The 21,947-nt window shown below is 40.5% G+C and overlaps 2 protein-coding genes across 2 annotated transcripts; both read right to left on the bottom strand.

Moving 5' to 3' along the window:
• Nucleotides 1-1,162: 1,162 nt before the first annotated feature.
• Nucleotides 1,163-6,909, bottom strand: LOC128733441 (guanine nucleotide-binding protein subunit beta-1). The gene is made up of 2 exons (XM_053827021.1): nt 6,424-6,909; nt 1,163-5,952 (listed from the first exon to the last, which is right to left on the bottom strand). Exon 2 carries the CDS (start codon nt 5,883-5,885, stop codon nt 4,863-4,865), a length of 1,023 nt encoding a protein of 340 aa, XP_053682996.1. The 5' UTR covers nt 5,886-5,952; nt 6,424-6,909; the 3' UTR covers nt 1,163-4,862.
• A 3,233-nt stretch (nt 6,910-10,142) lies between these two features.
• Nucleotides 10,143-21,947, bottom strand: LOC128738938 (guanine nucleotide-binding protein subunit beta-1-like). The gene is made up of 2 exons (XM_053834433.1): nt 20,250-21,947; nt 10,143-11,141 (listed from the first exon to the last, which is right to left on the bottom strand). Exon 1 carries the CDS (start codon nt 21,270-21,272, stop codon nt 20,250-20,252), a length of 1,023 nt encoding a protein of 340 aa, XP_053690408.1. The 5' UTR covers nt 21,273-21,947; the 3' UTR covers nt 10,143-11,141.

Genomic DNA, 21,947 nt, shown 5'->3' with positions numbered 1-21,947 from the left:
CTTGCCCTGCCCCTACTCTACCATACGAGGTGAAAATGTAACTCAGGAGAGCATTAAATCCAACATTACAAGTCGCTAAATTGCTAAATTATCTGTGTTTTTTAAATCCGACCGGCCGAAATAGCCAGCACAGAGATTAAATGCTTTTCAAAAACAGATCAAAAGAGAGACCGATGGACAACAGCTTGCTGCTGGCGCTAGTGTATCATTGAATCGTACATGTACACTAGCACCAGAAGCAAGTGGTTGTTACTCAAATACTAGCTATGTCAATACGATAGAAGAGTTTAAGGAGTAACTGCCTCACACATTGGTAGTAGTGTAAATAGAGCATCATATGCTGAAATTAAAAACAAAATGCTGCAAGTGCTAGTGAATGAAAATTGATTCATATTTTCATATCAGAAGGGAATTTTTGTGTTCTTCCGTGATAAAAAGAAGTAGAATTGTTCTGTGACACCATATTCACAGCTGTTTAGTATGAGCGGATACGCGTAAGCGATTGCTGCTGGTTTTTTCAGCCTGATTACGTGGTATTGGAAAAACAGCGGTTTTGATGTTTATTGAATAAAATTTAGCAAATTACTTACATTTTTATGAAAATAGTTATAACACATTAAAGCCTGAGTGCTACATTCATTTCAGTATTGTTATATAGCGGCAAAGTTTTTATTTGGAAAAGCGCAGCAAAAAAAAGGTAAGGTAGGCCGAATTTAGCAGCGTGCTGGGAATACCCTCGCGTACCCTACATTAGTTTCAGCGGTCATAATCGAGCGAGAAACCATCGCTAATAACGATGTTTCACCGACTTCGAGTTCACGCGAATACAATGTATATTCGTTATGTGTCAGACTCAGGGGTAAGACAGTAGTCAGTGAAATTCACACTGCTGGTGGCGGCAAGTTAAGGTTAAGGCCATGACAGAGGGGACCGTCCACGGTGGAGAAACCTGACTTCATCCCTTTGTTCTCCCGAACTGGCGGAGATGAACACATAAGTAAGATCATATGCAATTTCAATAATGCAATATGTTCACCAGTGACTAAGAATGAATTTTAACAAAAACATATCCATGCCTTTTACATTTAGGTGAAAAAATGAAGACCTTGTTTTTGTTCTTATTAATTTATTTTATTTTTCATAATAAGTTAATTGTATTCTATACTTTTATTATTTTGTTACCTTAAAACTAAGCTTTTTCATTTCTTAATATTTTTCGATACCTCAAAATGTGTAAAAATGGTGATTACTTGTTTTCTTCTCATACTTTTTTTTATCTGCTTACTTCGATAGCTCTACATGATCGGATTCCCCGCGCTGTGTTGGCTGTTGGCTAGAATCTCAATGGGATATTATCGATTCGAACGAACAGTTAGCGTCTCTCGTCTCGGCATTAAATTTCGACTTTATTTTTTGACGGGCGTATCGATTTAAAGAGTTGATTTTTTTATTCTTTCAATTTGACCCCTTCTCTATTCAAGACATGTATTTCAAGTACAGCTCATTATCGTTTGGTTCCGAATGTTACTCTACTACGGCGATGTTTCTTTCATTCTTCTACTTTTTTTTGTTGCTATTATATCTGGTATCATCCAACGTGTTCGTATTCGTACATCGCGTGACACGAGTTCTGTCGTGTTTGATTGGTTTTGTTTTTATTTAATTACAAACGTTCACACTTTTTTTTCTGAACTTGTTTCGATAGATAGATGTTCAATGCAAGTTCTGGCTCTGCGCACTTAATTGCCATTTGAAAAGGGTGTGTTCATAAAAACTGGTCTTAGGAAAAGAGTGATACTTGTATGATCAACTGCAATGGAACGGTGATGATGGTTTTCTGTTTTCTATAATGTTATTTTCCGTATGAAATTAAACACTCAAAAACCGTAAAAAAGGAAAACATCAATGTGTTTTTGTTTGTTGATCTGTATATGTAATTAAAAGATTAAGCAATGTGAGTGTTTCTCGAGTGGTTGTTGGCTTGTTTGGTCAGTTTTATTTTATGCTCTGTTCGTTCTTCTCTTCAATATTTCTTACAAATGCAGATTTTTTAACAGTAGAGCACAGCTAGGTTTAAACTTCTATGAATACTGAAAGCAACAAAAAATATGCTGTTTTTTTTTAAATTACACGTAAATTACGCGTAACTCAGAAATTCCTCTATTTTACTTTAGAAGATTGGACGACTGTCCGTTTCAAATGCACTTTAATTTAAATCATATCAGTTCGAGCTTTCATGTCCATTTTGCTTACGCTAAAACAGAACAAGTTTATGTTTTACAATCAGCTTTGTTTTGGTAAAAAATGATCTGAAGCTAACCTGTGGACTGCAACATTCGGTGTTATCTGACTGTATGACAATAGAGGAATTGTATCAGCTTTAAACCTCGAGCCATGATAGAAGCTTCGCCATTCTTTTGTGCTAGTTTAATTATCGAAGCTCGCTAGAATTGCTCAATTACTAAAACATGCGAAAAAATTTTACTTTCCTGGTAATGCACTCCGAACGTAGAGAACTCGTAAAGTTTTTTTTAACTCTAGATTTTGTCGAATTTCAGTTGCACTCTTTTCTCTGTGTTCAAATAATTCATTAGCGCACGCACACAATGATAGAAGTATTTCTTTTTCATGTGATTTGCTATGTTTTCCGTGTCACTTCCAATTACTTTACGACTGTGTTTTATTGTTCATTGTGTTCAATTGTTCGCTTCTAACTCTATTCGCTTTTGTTAGTTTTCTTATTTTCTTCGCATAAATCTTTCTCAGAATTTGTGTTTTGAAGAGACTAGGCAGTGGGTGGCGCTAACGATAATTTCTTTCATTGCAGTATTCGGCAACAAACGTTGCTATTGGTATACACGCGCATCATCTGTGTCTGATTCCGGTTTTGGTTCAGGAATATCCCTGATCGATCAACACTGGGCGAAATTTTTGTGAATAATTCGATACTGTGAATTTTTGATATTACTAGGTTGACGGTGATATTTATGCGGAATGAAAAATGCGTTTAGTTTATGCAATTTCGGCCACTGTCGCTCGATCGTAGGCTCGTACAGGCCAATCACTCTAGTGCATCCACAGCACATACGACACACTAGCTAGCAAGAAACGACACGCAGTGGTGTCTTTTCCTGTGTCCGGTAGCCCTATTTCCCGACAGCTAGCTGGCAAGTGTGTGGTGGTGATACTGCGCCATGTGCGTACCTTGGTTTAACAGAATATTTTCCGAAGCAAAACGATGCACGACCGACCCTGATTTGTGATGCATTGTGTTTACTTTCGTAACGCTGGCGTAACTGCTCATTTGTTCTTGTATTACTATAACTTGTACACACTTATCACCTCTATGTGTTTTAATGATTTTTTTCTTTATAAGTGTAACTGAAACAGTGTATAATGCGTCTCTTTTTCTTATGAATGCGATTTTTTATTTAGGGTTTTTTAAATGATCTTACATGTATAAATTTTTAAATTTTAGTTTATAGGCATTTCTATTTCTTTTTTTTTCATACAATTCTTGAGATATGACCATGCTGAATTTATGCTTGTGACTATTTTCCTGTTGACCGTTTTACGCTACAGAACAAAAACACAAGTGCCTATTGTACGTTGCGAAACAGGAGCACTTTTGTTATCTGCTACCGACTAGCACAAAAAAAAGATTAAATCCATGCGAATTAGGTAACTATTTTTGGGGGGTGTGCTTAGATGGAACCTTTTGCGTATTTTCGATTCAGCATTCTTAAAAGCAATCTAATCATAAGTAGGTAATCTAATATGGCTTTTAATGAGGAGGAGAGCCTTTGGTACCGAAAAAATGCAATGAAAGCTGCCGCCGACTAGCGGCGGACCAAAAAACTAACGCATACCTACTGGAAATCGCTCCAGATGCACAAGCTCGTTACCCTAAGGAAACCTTTTGTTTGCAGAACTGTAAACGGGTTTTGTGAAATGAATTGTTTTTCCAAAATTTCCATTAAGATATCACCCCTTGAGAGCTCATGCACAGTGGAGTGATTATTGTGCTTCATAGTTTTTTTGTTTGTTAATTCTCTTCGATTGTACAGACTAAATAAATAAATACAAAGACGTGTATAAATAGATATTCGTAAATATATGTATATGTTTGTGTACAAATAGAGGAATAACACTTTTGTTTCTAATAGAAAATCTAATACAGCTGAAAAGCAGCTTTTTAAACAAATATTCGAATGTTGTAATACATATGAAAATAAATAAATACAAACGTCTATTTAATGACTTTTTCTTGTGCGCGGTCTCATCCTCTTTTTTTTGTCGCCGGCAAAAATTAATACGAAAATAAACTAGAGAGGAGAGTTCAAACTTAATATTAGAAAAGCTACTAAAACAGTCTAAAATTTACATACACAAAATAAATAAATTTATTACGGCACAATTTAAATAGTGTATCAGTTTTAAAATTTTTGGCTTTCAAAAAGTGAACTAAAATGGGTCAAAGAATGTGTGGTAAAATAAAACTTTTTTGTGCCAAAATCATGGTTATCACAACGAGATTTCTAACGCATTCTGTGACGAAAGTTGAAAATCAGATCCGGTTAACTTAAAATAATCGATAACCACGAACAAGAAACTTTCTGGCAAATGCACTATCCATCTGAATTAGCAAAATTAAAATGAACTATACTGGTTTTTTGCTGTCTCTCCTGCTGTGTTCTCAATGCGGTACACATTGTCACTTTGCTGCGGAGCATATGTGCGCGCCTTTGCACATATCCTGTTTCTACTAGTTGTGCAGCTGTTCTTTGCTTCTATGCTACGGGCGTTTGTTTGAGTGCGGAAAGACGTTGCTGCTGATAACGTTGCTTCACCGGTATGGCTTCCTAGTTCCAGACGCGCAGGAACGAGTCCCAGGAACCGGTCGCCACGGCCATACCATTCTCGGTAACCCCTAAGCACGATACACGGTTGTCGTGGCCTGCTAGAATACCGGCTCGTTCCGCCTTCATCGTATCCCATACATTGCAGTTAAAGTCGTCGTAGCCGGCCAGCAGCAGACGGCCGGACTTGGAGAACGCTACCGAGGTGATACCACAGATGATGTTGTCGTGCGAGTACATCGCCAATTCCTGATCGGCACGGATGTCGAACAGACGACAGGTAGCATCATCCGAACCGGTAGCGAATGCGTGTCCATTCGGGAAGAACGTTACGGCATTGATGTCACTCTCGTGTCCAGGGAAAGTTTGCTTGCATTGTCCTTCGCGTATGTCCCACAGTTTAGCCGAAGCGTCACATGCTCCCGAAACGAAAACACGGCACTGAGGTGAAAGAGACAGTGCCATCACATCTCCGGTGTGTCCAAGGAACGATGTGCACTGCTGGCCTGTTTCAATGTCCCACAATCCACAGGACATATCGCCGGAACTGGTCACTATTTGATTATCGTCCAAGAAGCGGCAACAAGACAGGTAACCAGTGTGGCCTGGAAGCTCACGTGATACTCTTACATTGCCCTCTCGTGTCTTCAAGTTGTAGATGGAGCAAATGTTGTCTAATCCACCACAGGCAACAAAGTTTCCGGATGGTGCGTAAGCACACGTCATCACCCAAGAGGAACGCAACGGAATCGCATGAACTTTGTTCGTTGTATGCGAGTCCCACACGATCAGCTTACCATCCTGGGAGGCAGACACTAGATTCCTGGAGTCACTACCCCAGTGCATAGCGTAGATCTTGGCTAAATGACCCCGTAGCGTACGTCTGGTACGCATTTGTATCCTACCGATGGGTTCCAAATTATTCGTGGCCTGAACCAGCGAGGTGTCACAGGCTGCTTTTCGAGCATCACGGATTGCATTCTTCAGCGTTTCCGCTTCCTGCCGAAGTGCTTCCAGCTCATTCATTATTGCACCAGCAAACTAGAATAAACTCTAGCACCTACTGGACACTCGGTTTTTTCTTCCGTGCTAACTACAACAAAATATGGGTTTTTTCAAAGCTTTTTGTTGAATTGCTCGCCAAAATATCTCGACCAAGCGGACCAAATTAAGGTGCTGATTTTCTCTCCTCTTCAATTACACTTCCCGCACTCCGGTTGATTTGAACAAATTTGTTCGCCTTAGACTTTTTCGATCTTTAACGCTATCGCCATGAGAGAGGAAAAAAATTCAACACCAATTTATCGATTATCTGCAGTTTTCAATTGTTGGGACTTTCGCACTATCCACACTAGTTCAAACCAATGCCATTCAATCTCTTCGCAGCGACTTCCACCTGTTCCGAATGTCCTAACTTCAGTCGCTTAGTCCAAGCAGTTTTCTTCCGATTCAATTTGCAGATTCCGTGCACTTTTCCCTTAAAATAAACCCAGCATTTCACTAAAACGTATCACCATCTTTCAGATCCTCCATATTACTTTACATATAAAAATCCAATATCCACCTTCTGAACTGTTCGGATTTTGCACTCTCGCTCTTTTCGCTCACTAAATCATCGACAAATGCTCTTATTCTCTCCGTTTCTCTCACCATAGGAGGAAAATCTTTCTATCCCCTAGGTGGAGCGGAAGCGATTTTTTTTGACACACAATTCTGACGATGCTGTTAGGTGCTCTGCACTCTGAAATGCCTTTGATGATGTACTTTCGCTGCTTGCTACACACTCTCACGCTGGCTGGCCGATTCTCCGCAGTCGCACTCTCCTCTATTTTTCCCACATAGAGCAGCGACGGGTCGATTGGCGAATGACTTTTGCACTTTTTTTTCCACGAAATAAGTGATTCTCAATCAGGAAGGCGTTTCGAAAATCGAGCCTAACTGCACTGGTGGGTACTCTTGTTGGTGGAAAGCAACCTATGCTTACTGCCGGCTACTTCCTGTACGCTTTTCCCACCGATAATTGTTAATCAACGTTCATTATTCACCGGAAAATCGGATCTATCCGCTCCGCCGAAATCTTTTATCAATTTTACCACTGGCTCTAAAAAACGAAACAGAACGCATGCGAAAGTGTTGCCGGAGATTATCACGGAAACAAAAATTGGTGACGAATATCTAAATTTAATATAATAGAATTGATTTCATCGGCTGATAACTAATAAATCAACAATAATTTGTAACTTTTGTAATATGTAAAATACACCAGTTGAGTACATTCGTAAATAATGCCCAATTTAAACTAAAAAATGACAATGCTGGCACGCCTTATATGCTTGACGACGACAGATGGAAATGGAGTGCCTAAATGAAGAGTAGCGAAGGTATCAAAATTAAAATCATCGTTATCTGGGTATTTTTCAAAATTATCATATTGGTTTGGGCTGAAAGGTCCCAGAATTTCAAAAGTTTCCAAACATTCCTGAGTTATGGCTGAAATATTACTCCAAAAACTCATATTTCAAAAATTATCAAACAAGGTTGTTCCACAGCCGTGGAAAATTTTGAATTTCTTTTCTAAAATTTGCCTGTGTTTCATAGGCTTTCGAAATAATATCGAGGGAATTGAAAAATTTCCTTCAGGGTTTCTTGGAAAAACAAATGGCCTGTAATTATTAATACTAGTCTTGACTTTATGAAACAAAAATTAAATATCAAATAGATTGAAAGATAGGTATTCGCATACATAAATCTAGCTAGCAACAACATCATGATACAAAAAGTTTCGCGTAAACCAAACATTATTACAGCCTACAGCCTTACAGTTTTCTCAATGAAATTTTTTATGAATTCTGGCTTTTTTTACCGTGAAAGTGCAACATACTATTGCCTTTGAGAAAACACCGGACTGTTTAAGAAAACCCTCGCACGCTGAAAAGTTTGTCCGTGTGCCTTGTTAATGGTCATTGCGAAGGCTGGAATTACCGGATATTGACGACTCTTGAGGATGAATGGATAATTAGAATCGCTCGGTGAAAAGGTGATTCTTGGGATGCACACTACATCACCTCTGTGTGATTCGGATATTATCTTACATTTGATGAATGACTTGTGTAAGGTTTTAATTACCAGTTTTATTACAAAGACTTCTCTAAGGGCTGGTTATATGGTTTCAATCAAGTTTCCTCGATCGACCCTACTTGTTGGAATCTGTACCGTAGCTTATGGGATATCTTCAATTTGTGGTACATTGCCAATGTCCAAAAGCCATTGATTGAAATCAGCATTGTCTTCTCAGTGCATGTTTGATACCAAAGAAAGAGTCGCGAAACTGGGCCATAACAGACTGAATTTAAGACATATTTCAACATGCATATTTCAATATCTATGCGGTCATCTTTCGAAGCGACTGGAAGGGTCTGACGCCAATGTCCTCCAATGACTATCACCCAGAATTGATAATTGATGAATCTTGATTATTGCTTTGTCTGCTAACTATTAATCCTTATAAATAATTCTTTGTGACTCATGAACACTACATCTGACAATAATTCATCTGGAAAACATGGAAGCTGAGAACTCTGATAAAATAAAATCACGGTACTTACCTGGAAACACGCGCTCCCTATCACTGCGCGTTAACACCTGTAACTCTGGTGAGGATATGAAGGCAACGGGAGCGCCATATTTGTCACATCGTCAACTGGCTCTTCGGAACTTGCCCCTGTACCTGTTTCTGCACGCGGAAAGAATTCGCTTTTAGACTCCAATGACTCACTTACTGCATCCTCAGATGTTCCACTTGTCATGCTTCCATCTTTTCCGTGATAACATCGTTGAAATCTAAGTTTGCGTATATTTGCATTCGTGCATAGTTCGTTCATGACAATGGTTAGTGGATAAAGTGAAATTATTTCTTAATTTAATATAACACAGTTTGCAAAGTTTTGAACGATTTGACTGGCTACCGCTTCTAACTTTGAATATTGTTTCCATTCGTAAGTCCCTTAACTATGTCCGTGTGAGAATTACATTAATTTCTGGTGAGATCCTTCGACCCAAAGATATATAAAAAGGGTCGGATGAAATTAATATCGGGGCATTCCTTGGAAAGATACATCTCAATACAAAATGAACAAATTATTTGGCGTGAGTTAAGCTTTCTTATGATATATCCGTCTATTGCTCTGTCGAAGTGTTCATTTATATCAAGATCTGTATCAATTTTCCTTTTCGAGTTCGCTGTATGTTTCAAATACTCAATACATCAATCAAACCTAACAAGTGTTGCTGATCATCACCGTTGTATGATGCATTCGGTACAGCTATAAAGGATTGGGAAAAGCAAATGTTTTTTCAAAAGCCGGCTAACTTTTGAATCGGTGCGGTGTACGGCCATTATTGCTTAGAGCGAATAACAGAAAAGAGGTTTTCACAACAGCTTTGATCGAAGCAAAATATTTAGACGTTTATGGCCGAGATCGAACAGAAAAATTATATCGCCAGCTTTGACGTCTGAAATAAACCTGACTGTGAAATCTGTTCCTGCCTGTATTAAGATCAGTTCTTCTTCAGTCTTCGCACAATCCTGCTGGTAAAATTGCTTGTCGACTGTTTCGCTGTTCGAGGTTGAATGCTCCAATTTTCCAAGCCAACCTGCGGTACCTTTGTTGTCGTCGACTATAATAGTCATGTGTCGTGTTGTTAGCGTCGTAGTCGTGCTGTGTGCATTAACGTCGTTGTTGCTTTATTGGCGTCGGTATCGTGGGTCATCCAACAAACTCATTGACTACTATGATATCAATGACCGGTATCCCACACTGCCCCGTATATTATAATTTGGATGTTTTAAACGGCAGAAGCGCATCTTTTTTAATTCACATCATCAGCAAATCTGGAAATAAACAAATTAAAATAACCTTACCGCTTTAACGATTCTTATCGGTATTAGGCTTGCATATATTGCCGTATTGTCTGTCGCAAAGTTTCGGGCTCTTTTCCGGATACCTTGATACGTAGAGCCACGCTACCTGGTCTCGTGATAGAGCTTCCATCCTGGTCTCAGCATTCGAGGAGAAAACATATTTCTTAATTCAGCCGCGTGCTCTGAATCCGACGCTGTTTTTCGCCGCTCCTTAACATGGAATACAGACAAGAGCGCTAGGGGAAAAACCGGAGATTCTCCATACCGTTGTCAAGCGTTTATCCCAACCAATTCACAGCTACATCGAACGAAAATGGACACTTTCTTATTGTTCTATTAAGAATCTGCACCTTCCGTCGATCCTAGAAATGTATATTTATCAAATAATTAAAACATTTTTTCCCATTTTTTTTTGTTGCTTCGCTCTACTTATTCGGGATAAACTGGATAATTGGCCCTATAAATTGTAGGTTACAAGAATGGATGCATCATACCTTCTAAAGTTCCGTCGAATCAACAACCGTTTGGAATTAAACAGAAGACATCTGCTGCCGAAATCTGTTACTAAACTACTATCCTTTAGAAGCACAGAAAATAAATAAGGTTTTAAATTTTGAGTTTACCAGCCTGATTGTTCACTGTAAGGCCATCTTGTTTACAGATTACTTACTATATAATAAAAATACGAAGATCCTTTTGCAGCGGATACTTTTAAAGACTTGTATATAATCTATGCTTTTTTATTTGAAATAGATACTATCTAGAGTAGTAGTGAAAGTTGTATAAAATTTCCTTTTTGTGCCTTGTTCGCTTTAGTTTAGACTTTTCTCCAGCAATAATAGTATACGTAAAATGACAAACATAAGCAAGATGAAAAATATGTACGTTTACAAACTAGTTAGTTATCTGTTCAATTGCAGCGTTTATTTTTTGTGCTTTTTTGTGTTTTTCGTTGTAATCGAATATTGATAGTACTGATACTGTACGACTGGAATTGGGGTATTTTGGTGCACATAAACCTAGTGCATTTTTATAACAATTTTCTGTAGAAAAGGCACTTTTCTTACTGTTACGTTTGGCTTGTTCGAGCTGCTTGCTGTGCTTTTAAGCTGCCCACAAGTGATCTTACCTCTACTCTCGATCGTACGTGCAACTAAGGAGGCACATGCGGTTTTACTTTTGCTCGTACCACGTACCGAATCGAACTGGCTGGCTGGCGGAATCGTAGAAAAGTGCATCATCGGCTCGATGCCTTGCCGTTACCGCTCCTCCTACTGCATCTTGGTTTTATTTCTTTAGACGATGTGGGACTTTCGATTTCGTTGTGCTCGATCGTCGCTGGTCGAGAATCGGGTGGTTTTCTAGAATAAAATACAAAATAGGCAGCAAATATTAGACGCTAAGCAAAAACAGTTTAACAGTGTTTAACTTCTTATGCTTAAATGCGATAGGTTTTTCATCGACAACGACAATTTTTACTAGCGGTACAATTACGTATTTAATTCTTTTGCACAGTTTAACTATCCGTATTTCCGCAAATAATTAAGACCAGCCCAAAGAACGATCAAAGCCCATGAGCCATCTCGCACGATACAGCCGTCTGTTCCTGGTAGACTACCAACTTTCGTCACATTACGGTGGGAATCTGTAACCAGTGCCTGTAGCTCGTGATTTATGTGCTTTCCGTTTGTACTTCGCCAAATATCGTTTGCAACGCTTTCCGCTCGAACAGGGCAAGGGCGTCCTGAGAAGCTATTGCAGACCAAGGGTAATGTTTCCTTTCGATATTCGTGCTGAATTTAATCGAGGAACATAAAATCATACCGAAGTCCAAGGCTAATTTTAAGGTTATTTCGTATAATCTAAAGCACAGAGTTTGGAAGAGGACAGAGTTTGTGCCACTTGCGGACTATATTTCGCTTCTCAGGTAATGTTGAATGATCGCAAAAGATACATAAAATGCAAAATCCGTCAGAAAAGTTCTACCAAGGCGTGTTGTTTCAAGACGTCAGTAGGAAGTCTGACTGACTGACTGACTGACTGACTGACTGACTGACTGACTGACTGACTGACTGACTGACTGACTGACTGACTGACTGACTGACTGACTGACTGACTGACTGACTGACTGACTGACTGACTGACTGACTGACTGACTGACTGACTGACTGACTGACTGACTGACTGACTGACTGACTGACTGACTGACTGACTGACTGACTGACTGACTGACTGACTGACTGACTGACTGACTGACTGACTGACTGACTGACTGACTGACTGACTGACTGACTGACTGACTGACTGACTGACTGACTGACTGACTGACTGACTGACTGACTGACTGACTGACTGACTGACTGACTGACTGACTGACTGACTGACTGACTGACTGACTGACTGACTGACTGACTGACTGACTGACTGACTGACTGACTGACTGACTGACTGACTGACTGACTGACTGACTGACTGACTGACTGACTGACTGACTGACTGACTGACTGACTGACTGACTGACTGACTGACTGACTGACTGACTGACTGACTGACTGACTGACTGACTGACTGACTGACTGACTGACTGACTGACTGACTGACTGACTGACTGACTGACTGACTGACTGACTGACTGACTGACTGACTGACTGACTGACTGACTGACTGACTGACTGACTGACTGACTGACTGACTGACTGACTGACTGACTGACTGACTGACTGACTGACTGACTGACTGACTGACTGACTGACTGACTGACTGACTGACTGACTGACTGACTGACTGACTGACTGACTGACTGACTGACTGACTGACTGACTGACTGACTGACTGACTGACTGACTGACTGACTGACTGACTGACTGACTGACTGACTGACTGACTGACTGACTGACTGACTGACTGACTGACTGACTGACTGACTGACTGACTGACTGACTGACTGACTGACTGACTGACTGACTGACTGACTGACTGACTGACTGACTGACTGACTGACTGACTGACTGACTGACTGACTGACTGACTGACTGACTGACTGACTGACTGACTGACTGACTGACTGACTGACTGACTGACTGACTGACTGACTGACTGACTGACTGACTGACTGACTGACTGACTGACTGACTGACTGACTGACTGACTGACTGACTGACTGACTGACTGACTGACTGACTGACTGACTGACTGACTGACTGACTGACTGACTGACTGACTGACTGACTGACTGACTGACTGACTGACTGACTGACTGACTGACTGACTGACTGACTGACTGACTGACTGACTGACTGACTGACTGACTGACTGACTGACTGACTGACTGACTGACTGACTGACTGACTGACTGACTGACTGACTGACTGACTGACTGACTGACTGACTGACTGACTGACTGACTGACTGACTGACTGACTGACTGACTGACTGACTGACTGACTGACTGACTGACTGACTGACTGACTGACTGACTGACTGACTGACTGACTGACTGACTGACTGAATGAATGAATGACTTACTCACTCACTCGCGCTCACACCTGTAAGGCGACGAAAGCTATCATTGCGGCAGCCAGAATTAGTTATATTGGAATGCAGAGGGACGTAGATACACCACAGCACATGATCTTCGATTGGATAAGATTTACCGCGATACGGAGCGATATGACACCCCTGAGTGTGGACAACATAGCGGATGAAATGTGTCGAGAGGAGAGCACCAGAGATGCCGTAAATAGCGTTTTAGCATAGATTATATTGCAGCTGCAACAAAAATGTAGCAATGACCAATGAACTACCAACGCTGGTTAGCACGTCTCGACAGCGCATCGGAAACGGAGCGACAAGTATAACGGAGCAGCACCAGGCTTGGACAGAAACCCTGCGAGGGTGGCCGTAGAAGGATGGATGTTATGTTGGTCGCCATTTCTGGATCAGTTCACGTCTTGATAGCAAACGATGAAGTGCAAAGGCACACCCTTTTCCTGAGGTGATATTGGCCGGAAGTCCCGGGAGAGTGGAGAAGTGGACGAAGAATGCAAGGAGTTATTTTAGTGGTCAGGAACAAAGTACAAATCGCGAATCTCACGCAGCGTCAACCCATTACGGGCCAGCCTTTTGAAGGTTTTTTTCTCCTTACCGCAAAAAAACTCAGTCACTTACTCACTCATAGCACCGATGAAGGATGTTCAGGAGTATCCAGATTGACACAAAATGTGTCTAAATATCCAATCAAGATAATTTTGGAGAATCCAGTCATTTAATACCCAATTTGCTATGCTTCTGTAAAAAAAAATAATGATACATTCCTTGACATACCGGCAGAGTACTGTCCACGCATATTCAATACATATACAGTGGACTCTCGGAAAAGTTAATCGATTGGGGAATGGTTCGATTAACTTTTCCGAAATATTAACTTTTCTGAGTAGTCCTAAGAGTCATGGAAAATGATAAATACAAAAGCGAAAAATATATTCCCGGATACAGGATACATATTTTTAGTAATCTGGAAGTTGTAATGTAAAGAAATATGTAGCAAGATCCTGCTGAAATGATACTTGCTTTCCTTTCAATAAATTTAAAATAGTTGGTTATTCTAGTTTACTTTTGATTTTTCGTAGTCTACGACAACGTTTTGACAATGTTCGCGCTTATTTTTTGTTCCCTACTGTTCCTTCTTTTGCATTTGCAATTCAATCTGAGTGCGCGCTTTTCCAGTTTGTTTTCGAAAATCCTGAAGCAACTATGTGCCCGTATTGAACTATTACTACAACTGTGCGGTACAAGAGTTTAATTTAATCCCAGCTATGATGATACTCTGTATGAAATTGTGGAAAGGCGATAATAAACCGAAAAACGAAAAACAAAGGTAGAAGGAAAACACACCTGTATGAATGAACGCTTTGGACAACCAATAAATTTAAACTCTCAGAAAAGTTAGGCCAAAAATTAACTTTTTAGAGCGTTGCATGAAAGCTAATTTTCGCTTAACTTTTCGGAACAATTAACTTTTCAGAGAGTTAACTTTTCCGAGAGTCTACTGTATTTCTACATTAAAGAACATCTAATGAAGTTCTTTTAAGAAAATGTTTATATGAAAATTGACCAAAAATCAATGGAACCAGAAGTGCTAGTACCCTTATTTACGATGTCGCTTATATACACACAGAACATTTTTTTTTATGAAAATGAAAGTAAGATTCCTCACGTCATGTTTCCCACTTTTGTTTAGAAAAAATTACTTACATTTTCATATAAAATACTAGCTGAGTGCCCGGTCTTACTCGGCTTCCTTTGCTTCTCGGCCACTTGTACATCAGTTATATTAATGAAAATTCTCAGTGCAAGAAACAAAACCCTTTTTCTTCATTTGGATGCCGCTACTCCCCGTCGTCCCTCCACTAATTGTAAATCTCTCTTCTTTTAGATCACCCCTATAAAGAGACAATACCTCTTTTAGATTCTTTTTAGATCCACCTCTTGTCTCTCAGTCATTTGTACATCTATTGTCTATCCGGCAATTCACATAATATAAGACAAACAAAGCCCTTTTTCGTATTTAGACATTCTCTTTATGTTAGTAACCCCCTCCCTTTTTATCAACCAACCTATTTTGATTTCCTTATGTTAAGGAGTATGTATGCCAAGTTTGGTGGAGAACGGTCAAGCTGTTTTGGAGTTCATTTTATTTATTTTTTATTAACGTCAACAGGTAAAATATCACCCCAATGACAGAAATAACAAACTAACGTATTTACAATTCTCATCTGTTTAGATTATTAACATAAAACACGACTAAAATTGCACTTGTTTGTTTCTCGAGACACATTGGAGTCAAATACATGGTAACATTGATTGAATAGACGAGACATACTGCGCACTGGTTCATGTAGACCAAAATTCGTCCTAGCTGGAGTAATACTGAGAAACGAGTGATATCGTAGATTGCGGCGTCGTATATTGATATCCAGCATGCTGAGGAGTATTGAATAATCAACGTTACCTTGCAGAAGATCGCCGATAAAGCATACTTTTGTCACATTGCGTCTTTCCTCTAGTAATTCCAGGCCGATCAGCATGCAACGGCTTTTATAGCTGGGTAAGTTCAGAAGATCCGTCCATCTGAGATGACGTAAAGCGAAGCGGATGAACTTTCGCTGAATAGCTTCGATGCGTTGAATTTCGTTCTGGTAATAAGGAGACCAGACGGGAGACGCGTATTCCAGTACAGATCGCACAATTGAACAATAGAGTGTTTTCAGGCAGAAGTTGTCTTTAAATTTTTTCGCGAAACGAAATAAAAAGCTCAACTGTGAAGAAGCTTTTGCCACCACGTATGAAATGTGATCCTTGGACGTAATTATGCATCGAATAAAACTCCCAAATCCTTAACTGTGGATTCGCGCAGTAAACGTACGCCTGCCAAGGCATAGTCATAGGGGAATAGGGAATGTTTTCGTCCAAATGAGATTACCAAGTACTTGGACACATTCAGCGACAATCGGTTAATTTGACACCATTTAGCGAAGTTTTCCAACTGCTCCTGCAGAAAACTCATATCCTGTGGTTGCGTTATCGTATTGTATAGCTTTAGATCGTCAGCGTAACGTATTTCAAAATGGAATTAACGTCGTTCATATACAACAGAAATAAAAACGGTCCTAGGTGGCTTCCTTGTGAAACACCAGAGCAAACAGGAAATGGCGAAGAAATGTGATCACCATTTTTCACAGACATGCCTACGACCACATAGGTAAGGTTGAAGCCAGAGTAGCAAATGTTCGTTCATGCCAAATCGATCAAATTTGGCAATTGCAATTTGATGATTCATTTTATCAAATGCTGCAGATAAGTCTGTGTATATCGCGTCCACTTGATGACCATCCTCAATTTGGCGTGTTACAAACGAAGTGAAGGAAGTCAAGTTGGTTGTTGTAGATCGTTTAGGCATAAATCCGTGCTGATCCGACGAGATGTAGTGTTTATATCTCTGGGCAAGCTCCTGGAGAATAATCAACTCAAACAGTTTAGAAGCGGCACCTAATGTAGCTATACCCCGGTAGTTCGAGACTACTCGTTTACAACCTTTTTTAAAGACAGGAAAAATATAGGACTGTTTCCAGCGGTTTGGAAAAATGCCTGTAGCCAAAGATAGGTTGAATACCGCAGCAAGCGGCGTCGCTAGCGTCTCTATACAGCGTTTCAGAATGATTGACGGGATACCGTCAGGGCCCTATCCCGTTGAGGATTTTAGTCTTTTTCCAGCTGACGTAACCATGTCAATGGAGATAGCAAACTGCGACAAAGGTACAGAAAGTCGTGGAACATTTTCGATGGCGACGGCTACATCCTGCGGTTCGAGATGTTCATTGGTGAAAACGTTATTGAAATGAGAACGAACAAGTCGGCAATGTCAGCGGTGGAGTCGGCTTCGAACAGACCATTCGACATCGTAGAGGGTAATCCCCATTCTTTACGTTGCTCATCCACGCAGCGCCAACAACTGTTTGGGTTTGCCTTGAGACGGCGTTGCAGATTGTTCTGATGGGCGTTACACAGGCGATCATTGAGTTGTTTATAGGTAGTATTTATTTCTACGTATCTTATTCTCGTGGCATCAGTGCGATACTTGCTGTGTCGTCTAAGAGCTATACGTTTAATCGTTTTAAGGCACTTGAGATCAGCGTTCGTCCAGGCTGGTTTAGGCGGTACGCGCTTAGACTTGACGGGCACGGACTGGTCGATAGCATATGCAAGTATGTTAGAAATGATCGATGCAGCGAGACTAGCATCATAATCGCGGAGAACCTCCTCCTAATCAACGTGGCCCAGAAAATCCTTCATACCGTTGAAATTGGTTTTACTAAACTCATATGAGACTATGAGAGGCTTTCGGAAGTTGCTAGCGTTGCTGTGGCCTGATTTTTAATTGCGTTAGTAAAGGAGGATGATGCCTGCAGATCTTTACGAGTGGTACCGGAGCTTCTGTAACCGTACAGTCTACGCACAGCTCGTCACTAACGAAGCACAGATCAAGGGTCCGATGATTCTCGTTTTTGTTGCGGCCTCCTTTTGTTATCCAGCCACTTGCGCAACTGCTATCGGTCCAAATGCAAGAGAAATGCCACCTTTTCTACTTATTTTGACGTTCCCCTCTGAGTGGTGACCTCCCCCTCCCCACCTTGTTAGAAACATTAAAAAACGCCGTCGAGAAATTTCCTTTTCCTTTTTTTGATTATCCCAGCTGGTCGCTTAGTAGGTAGCGAATGAAACTTAGACTCCAGTTCTACCTGACGAGACAGCCAATTAGTCACTAAAACACAGGCAGAACACCAAACATAACCGACACGCCCATGCCCGCAGGCAGAGGCGTTTCAATCTTGCGCGCACTCAACGAACTGACTCTAGGATCTTTACCGGGATTAGCGAAATGTAATGCTTGAAACAGTGAAACAGTGAACCATTTTTTAGATTAATCTGCTGTATATTGACAGCTTGAATGCCAAAGCTCCAAGGGGTCATTGCATACAATGTGTGTGTCTGTGTGTATATCCTATCTATCTCCCACTATCCGGCAGTGATATTATGAAAAAAGGTAACTGCAGTGATGGTTAGTCCATGCAATTATGTTAGTTTCGGATTATAGATGGTGTTAGTTCTACAGACTATCCAAAGACCCATGAAGAATGACTGAGTACTTGCAGCGCATTCCGGAATCATTTTCTAGTCAGCAAGCCCCGCCAGAAAGTAATACTAGAATCATATGGATTTCACTATTACATTCGGACTTTTAACTCGCTTGGTATGTTATTACCAAAAGAGCCGCATGGCGCATATGGTAACATGTGAAAAAATTCGACTTGAATCGATCTTACCAAATTGCTGATTGAGTCAGTATAACATTTTCTTACTTATCGTGTCATTTGAGTTTCCATCAGTGCGTCTAATAGCCAATAAATAATTATTTTTTTCTTCTTTCCATGTGCATTATTTAAACTTAGTACGACCAAACTTTTACTGTATAGGTGCTTGTTGAACTAAAACGAAACAAATAATTGAAATAAAATAACATATTAAGCTTACCCGATAACAAGACCGTGCGGCTCAGCCGTCTGCCTAAAATCTCAGCTACTCAATAGAGTATTATCAGGTATGGTCGCGTAGAGCCGCTAGGTAGGTTAGGAGCTAGGGCTGGCGAAAGCTATGTTGGACGCTTTCTCGTTTGCCTACCCCATTTCATACCCAAGGGGTCATTGAATACAAGCATTTTAAATTTCAAAAATATGATGGATTATCCCTGGCTCTTGTTTCTGGCTGAATACAAGCTTTATCTGGCCATTTATCATTCCACTGGTATTCGACGCCTGTTGAAGTATTTCGAGATACCATAATCAAATTTTTGTCCAAAAATACGTTTATGACATTAGAATTAATAAAATTTAAAGGATATTTTTATCTTTGCAAGCTATGTTGTAAAATTTAGAGGGTCCCATCTTGTCACGTTCCCATAATGTTTATATTGCTTTCATTAAAAAGTCCGATAACTACAAATACTCTCATACAATTTTTTTCTATAACTTAAAGGGAATCGAGTTAATTCGTAGTAGAATGGTAAGGAAATTAATATTTGGCAAACAGTAGGTATAAGATTTTTGTTTATGCAGAAATGCCTCTAGCCTAGCCTCTAGCACGTTTTATTTCGTGCGATATGTTAATGTGGTTGATGAGAAAGTCAAACCTTTAAAATCGATTGACTATTTTTATTTCAAATTGTTTGGACTGCAGCGCATTGCTAATTGGGTATTGTTATAGCAAAAGGTAGAGCAAACATCAACTTCTTCGGTCACATTAGTACAGTTCAGATTTGATTTTATTAGACCTTCTGCGAGTATAATATGACAACCAGAAGATATGAAATAAATAATGCAGACAATGCAGTCATATTTGATCAAATTAGTCTCTTTTCAATCAATAGTGCAAAATTCTAGCAGATTACGGAGGATCGAACAAAAATAGTCCTTACTTTGAATCTAACCTCGAACAATACACACCATTCGCCCGTTTCCAGGCGACGCAGTGTAAACAAGATTTTTCAGCTCGCGGCGGAAAATTTGCGTTGATAATGCTGTTGATGTTTTGTAGGTTTTGTAAACCATGACTCACCTTGTATAATACAGCTACCTTGTAATACCGCCCAACCGAACTGACATGCATTAAAATATTTACTTTCTGGCTAAATGTTCTGAATAATTATTTCTCGAATAGATATTGTAAAATCAATTCTTATAAATGTATTGTAATACCTAATAATGTAAAAAATATATTCGAAATTCGTCGCAATAATCACATACAAACACACTTAACACCACATTGCATAACACAGCACGGCAACTGTGCCAGTCACCTCACTTGCTAAGTGCTGCAAACAACATAATTAGCATGACAAACGATTGGATAAATACCTAATTCCAAACACGCAGGAACGAATCCCAGGATCCGGTCGCAACGGCCATTCCATTATCCGTAACACCTAAACAGGAGACTCGGTTGTCATGTCCGGCCAGTATGCCGGCCCGTTCCGCCTTCATGGTGTCCCACACGTTGCAGTTGAAGTCATCATAACCAGCCAGCAGCAAACGGCCGGATTTCGAAAACGCTACCGAGGTGATACCGCAGATGATGTTATCGTGCGAATACATGGCCAGCTCTTGATCGGCACGGATGTCGAACAACCGGCAGGTGGCATCATCCGAACCGGTCGCGAAGGCCTGCCCACTAGGGAAGAAAGCAACCGCATTGATATCGCTTTCGTGACCCGGGAATGTTTGCTTGCATTGGCCCTCACGAATATCCCACAATTTGGCAGTTGCGTCACATGCTCCCGAAACGAAAGTTTTGCTTTGGGGTGCTAGCGATAGGGCCATTACGTCTCCCGAGTGGCCCTGGAATGAAGTCGCCTGTTGACCGGTTTCAATATCCCACAACGCACAGGACATATCTCCGGAGCTGGTAACAATCTGATTATCATCCAAAAATCTGCAACAAGATAGGTACCCTGTATGGCCACCCAATTCCCGTGCGATTCTGACGTTTCCTTCACGCGTTTTCAAATTGTATATCGAGCATATGTTGTCCAACCCTCCGCAAGCAACGTAATTCCCGGATGGAGCATATGCACAGGTCATTACCCAGGAAGATCGCAACGGAATAGCGTGAACTTTGTTGGTTGTATGTGAATCCCACACGATAAGTTTTCCGTCCTGCGAGGCAGACACCAAATACCGCGAATCACTGCCCCAGTGCATAGCATAGATTTTAGCCAAATGCCCCCGAAGGGTTCGCCGGGTTCGAAGTTGAATGCGACCGACAGCCTCAAGCTGGCTAGTAGCCTGCAGGATGGACGTGTCGCAGGCGGCCTTCCGAGCATCACGAATAGCATTTTTCAGCTGTTCTGCCTCAGCTCTTAAAGCTTCAATCTCGTTCATTTTACGCCACTAGCCTTGCGGTGTTTTCTCGAGACAAACAATACAAGCACAATTACCAACCGTGATCAGGTTCTTATCAGTGCCAGTGAATAAAAACGAACCCTCCGCTATGCGCTTATTGTATTCAGATTGTAGTTTTTTTTCGCTATTTTTCCAACAGCTTTGAACAGCAATTAACAATCACCGACGAGAGCGAGAAAACTCCACTAACACAATTATCACACCGCAGCAAAGTGATCACGAAGCTTCGTCCATTACTTCATCAAAAAACTGTTGCTATATTTGCAGCTAGATCACAATCATGATCACCGTCATAATCATTACGATAGGAGACTGGCCGTCATTGAAGCTTCCGCTCCTCCACCGATTAACCTTCTCTTTCACACTTGCACAAACTATAGGCTTTCCTTTCGTCGTTTTCTCCAAAGCACAAACAATACACGGCAGTCAGAAAGAGAAAACAACCAATTACAGCAGTCAGTATGTCATCGAAAAAAAAATTAAACGATCGAATATACCATAAAATCTAGCCGATTTTCAACAGAATTACACTGAACTAAGATGAATAAAAGTCTTAACGACACTTTGCACTATACTTTTGCCTTTTCGGATAGCAATTTGAGCAAAAATTTGTACGGAAAAAGAACACGGCACAAATCGCACATCACACACACT

The sequence above is a fragment of the Sabethes cyaneus genome, chromosome 2, assembly GCF_943734655.1.
Source record: "Sabethes cyaneus chromosome 2, idSabCyanKW18_F2, whole genome shotgun sequence".
NCBI classification, from domain to species: Eukaryota; Metazoa; Arthropoda; class Insecta; order Diptera; family Culicidae; genus Sabethes; species Sabethes cyaneus.
Note: the sequence above shows the minus strand (reverse complement) of the source record. Positions and strands in the feature narration are given on the sequence as shown.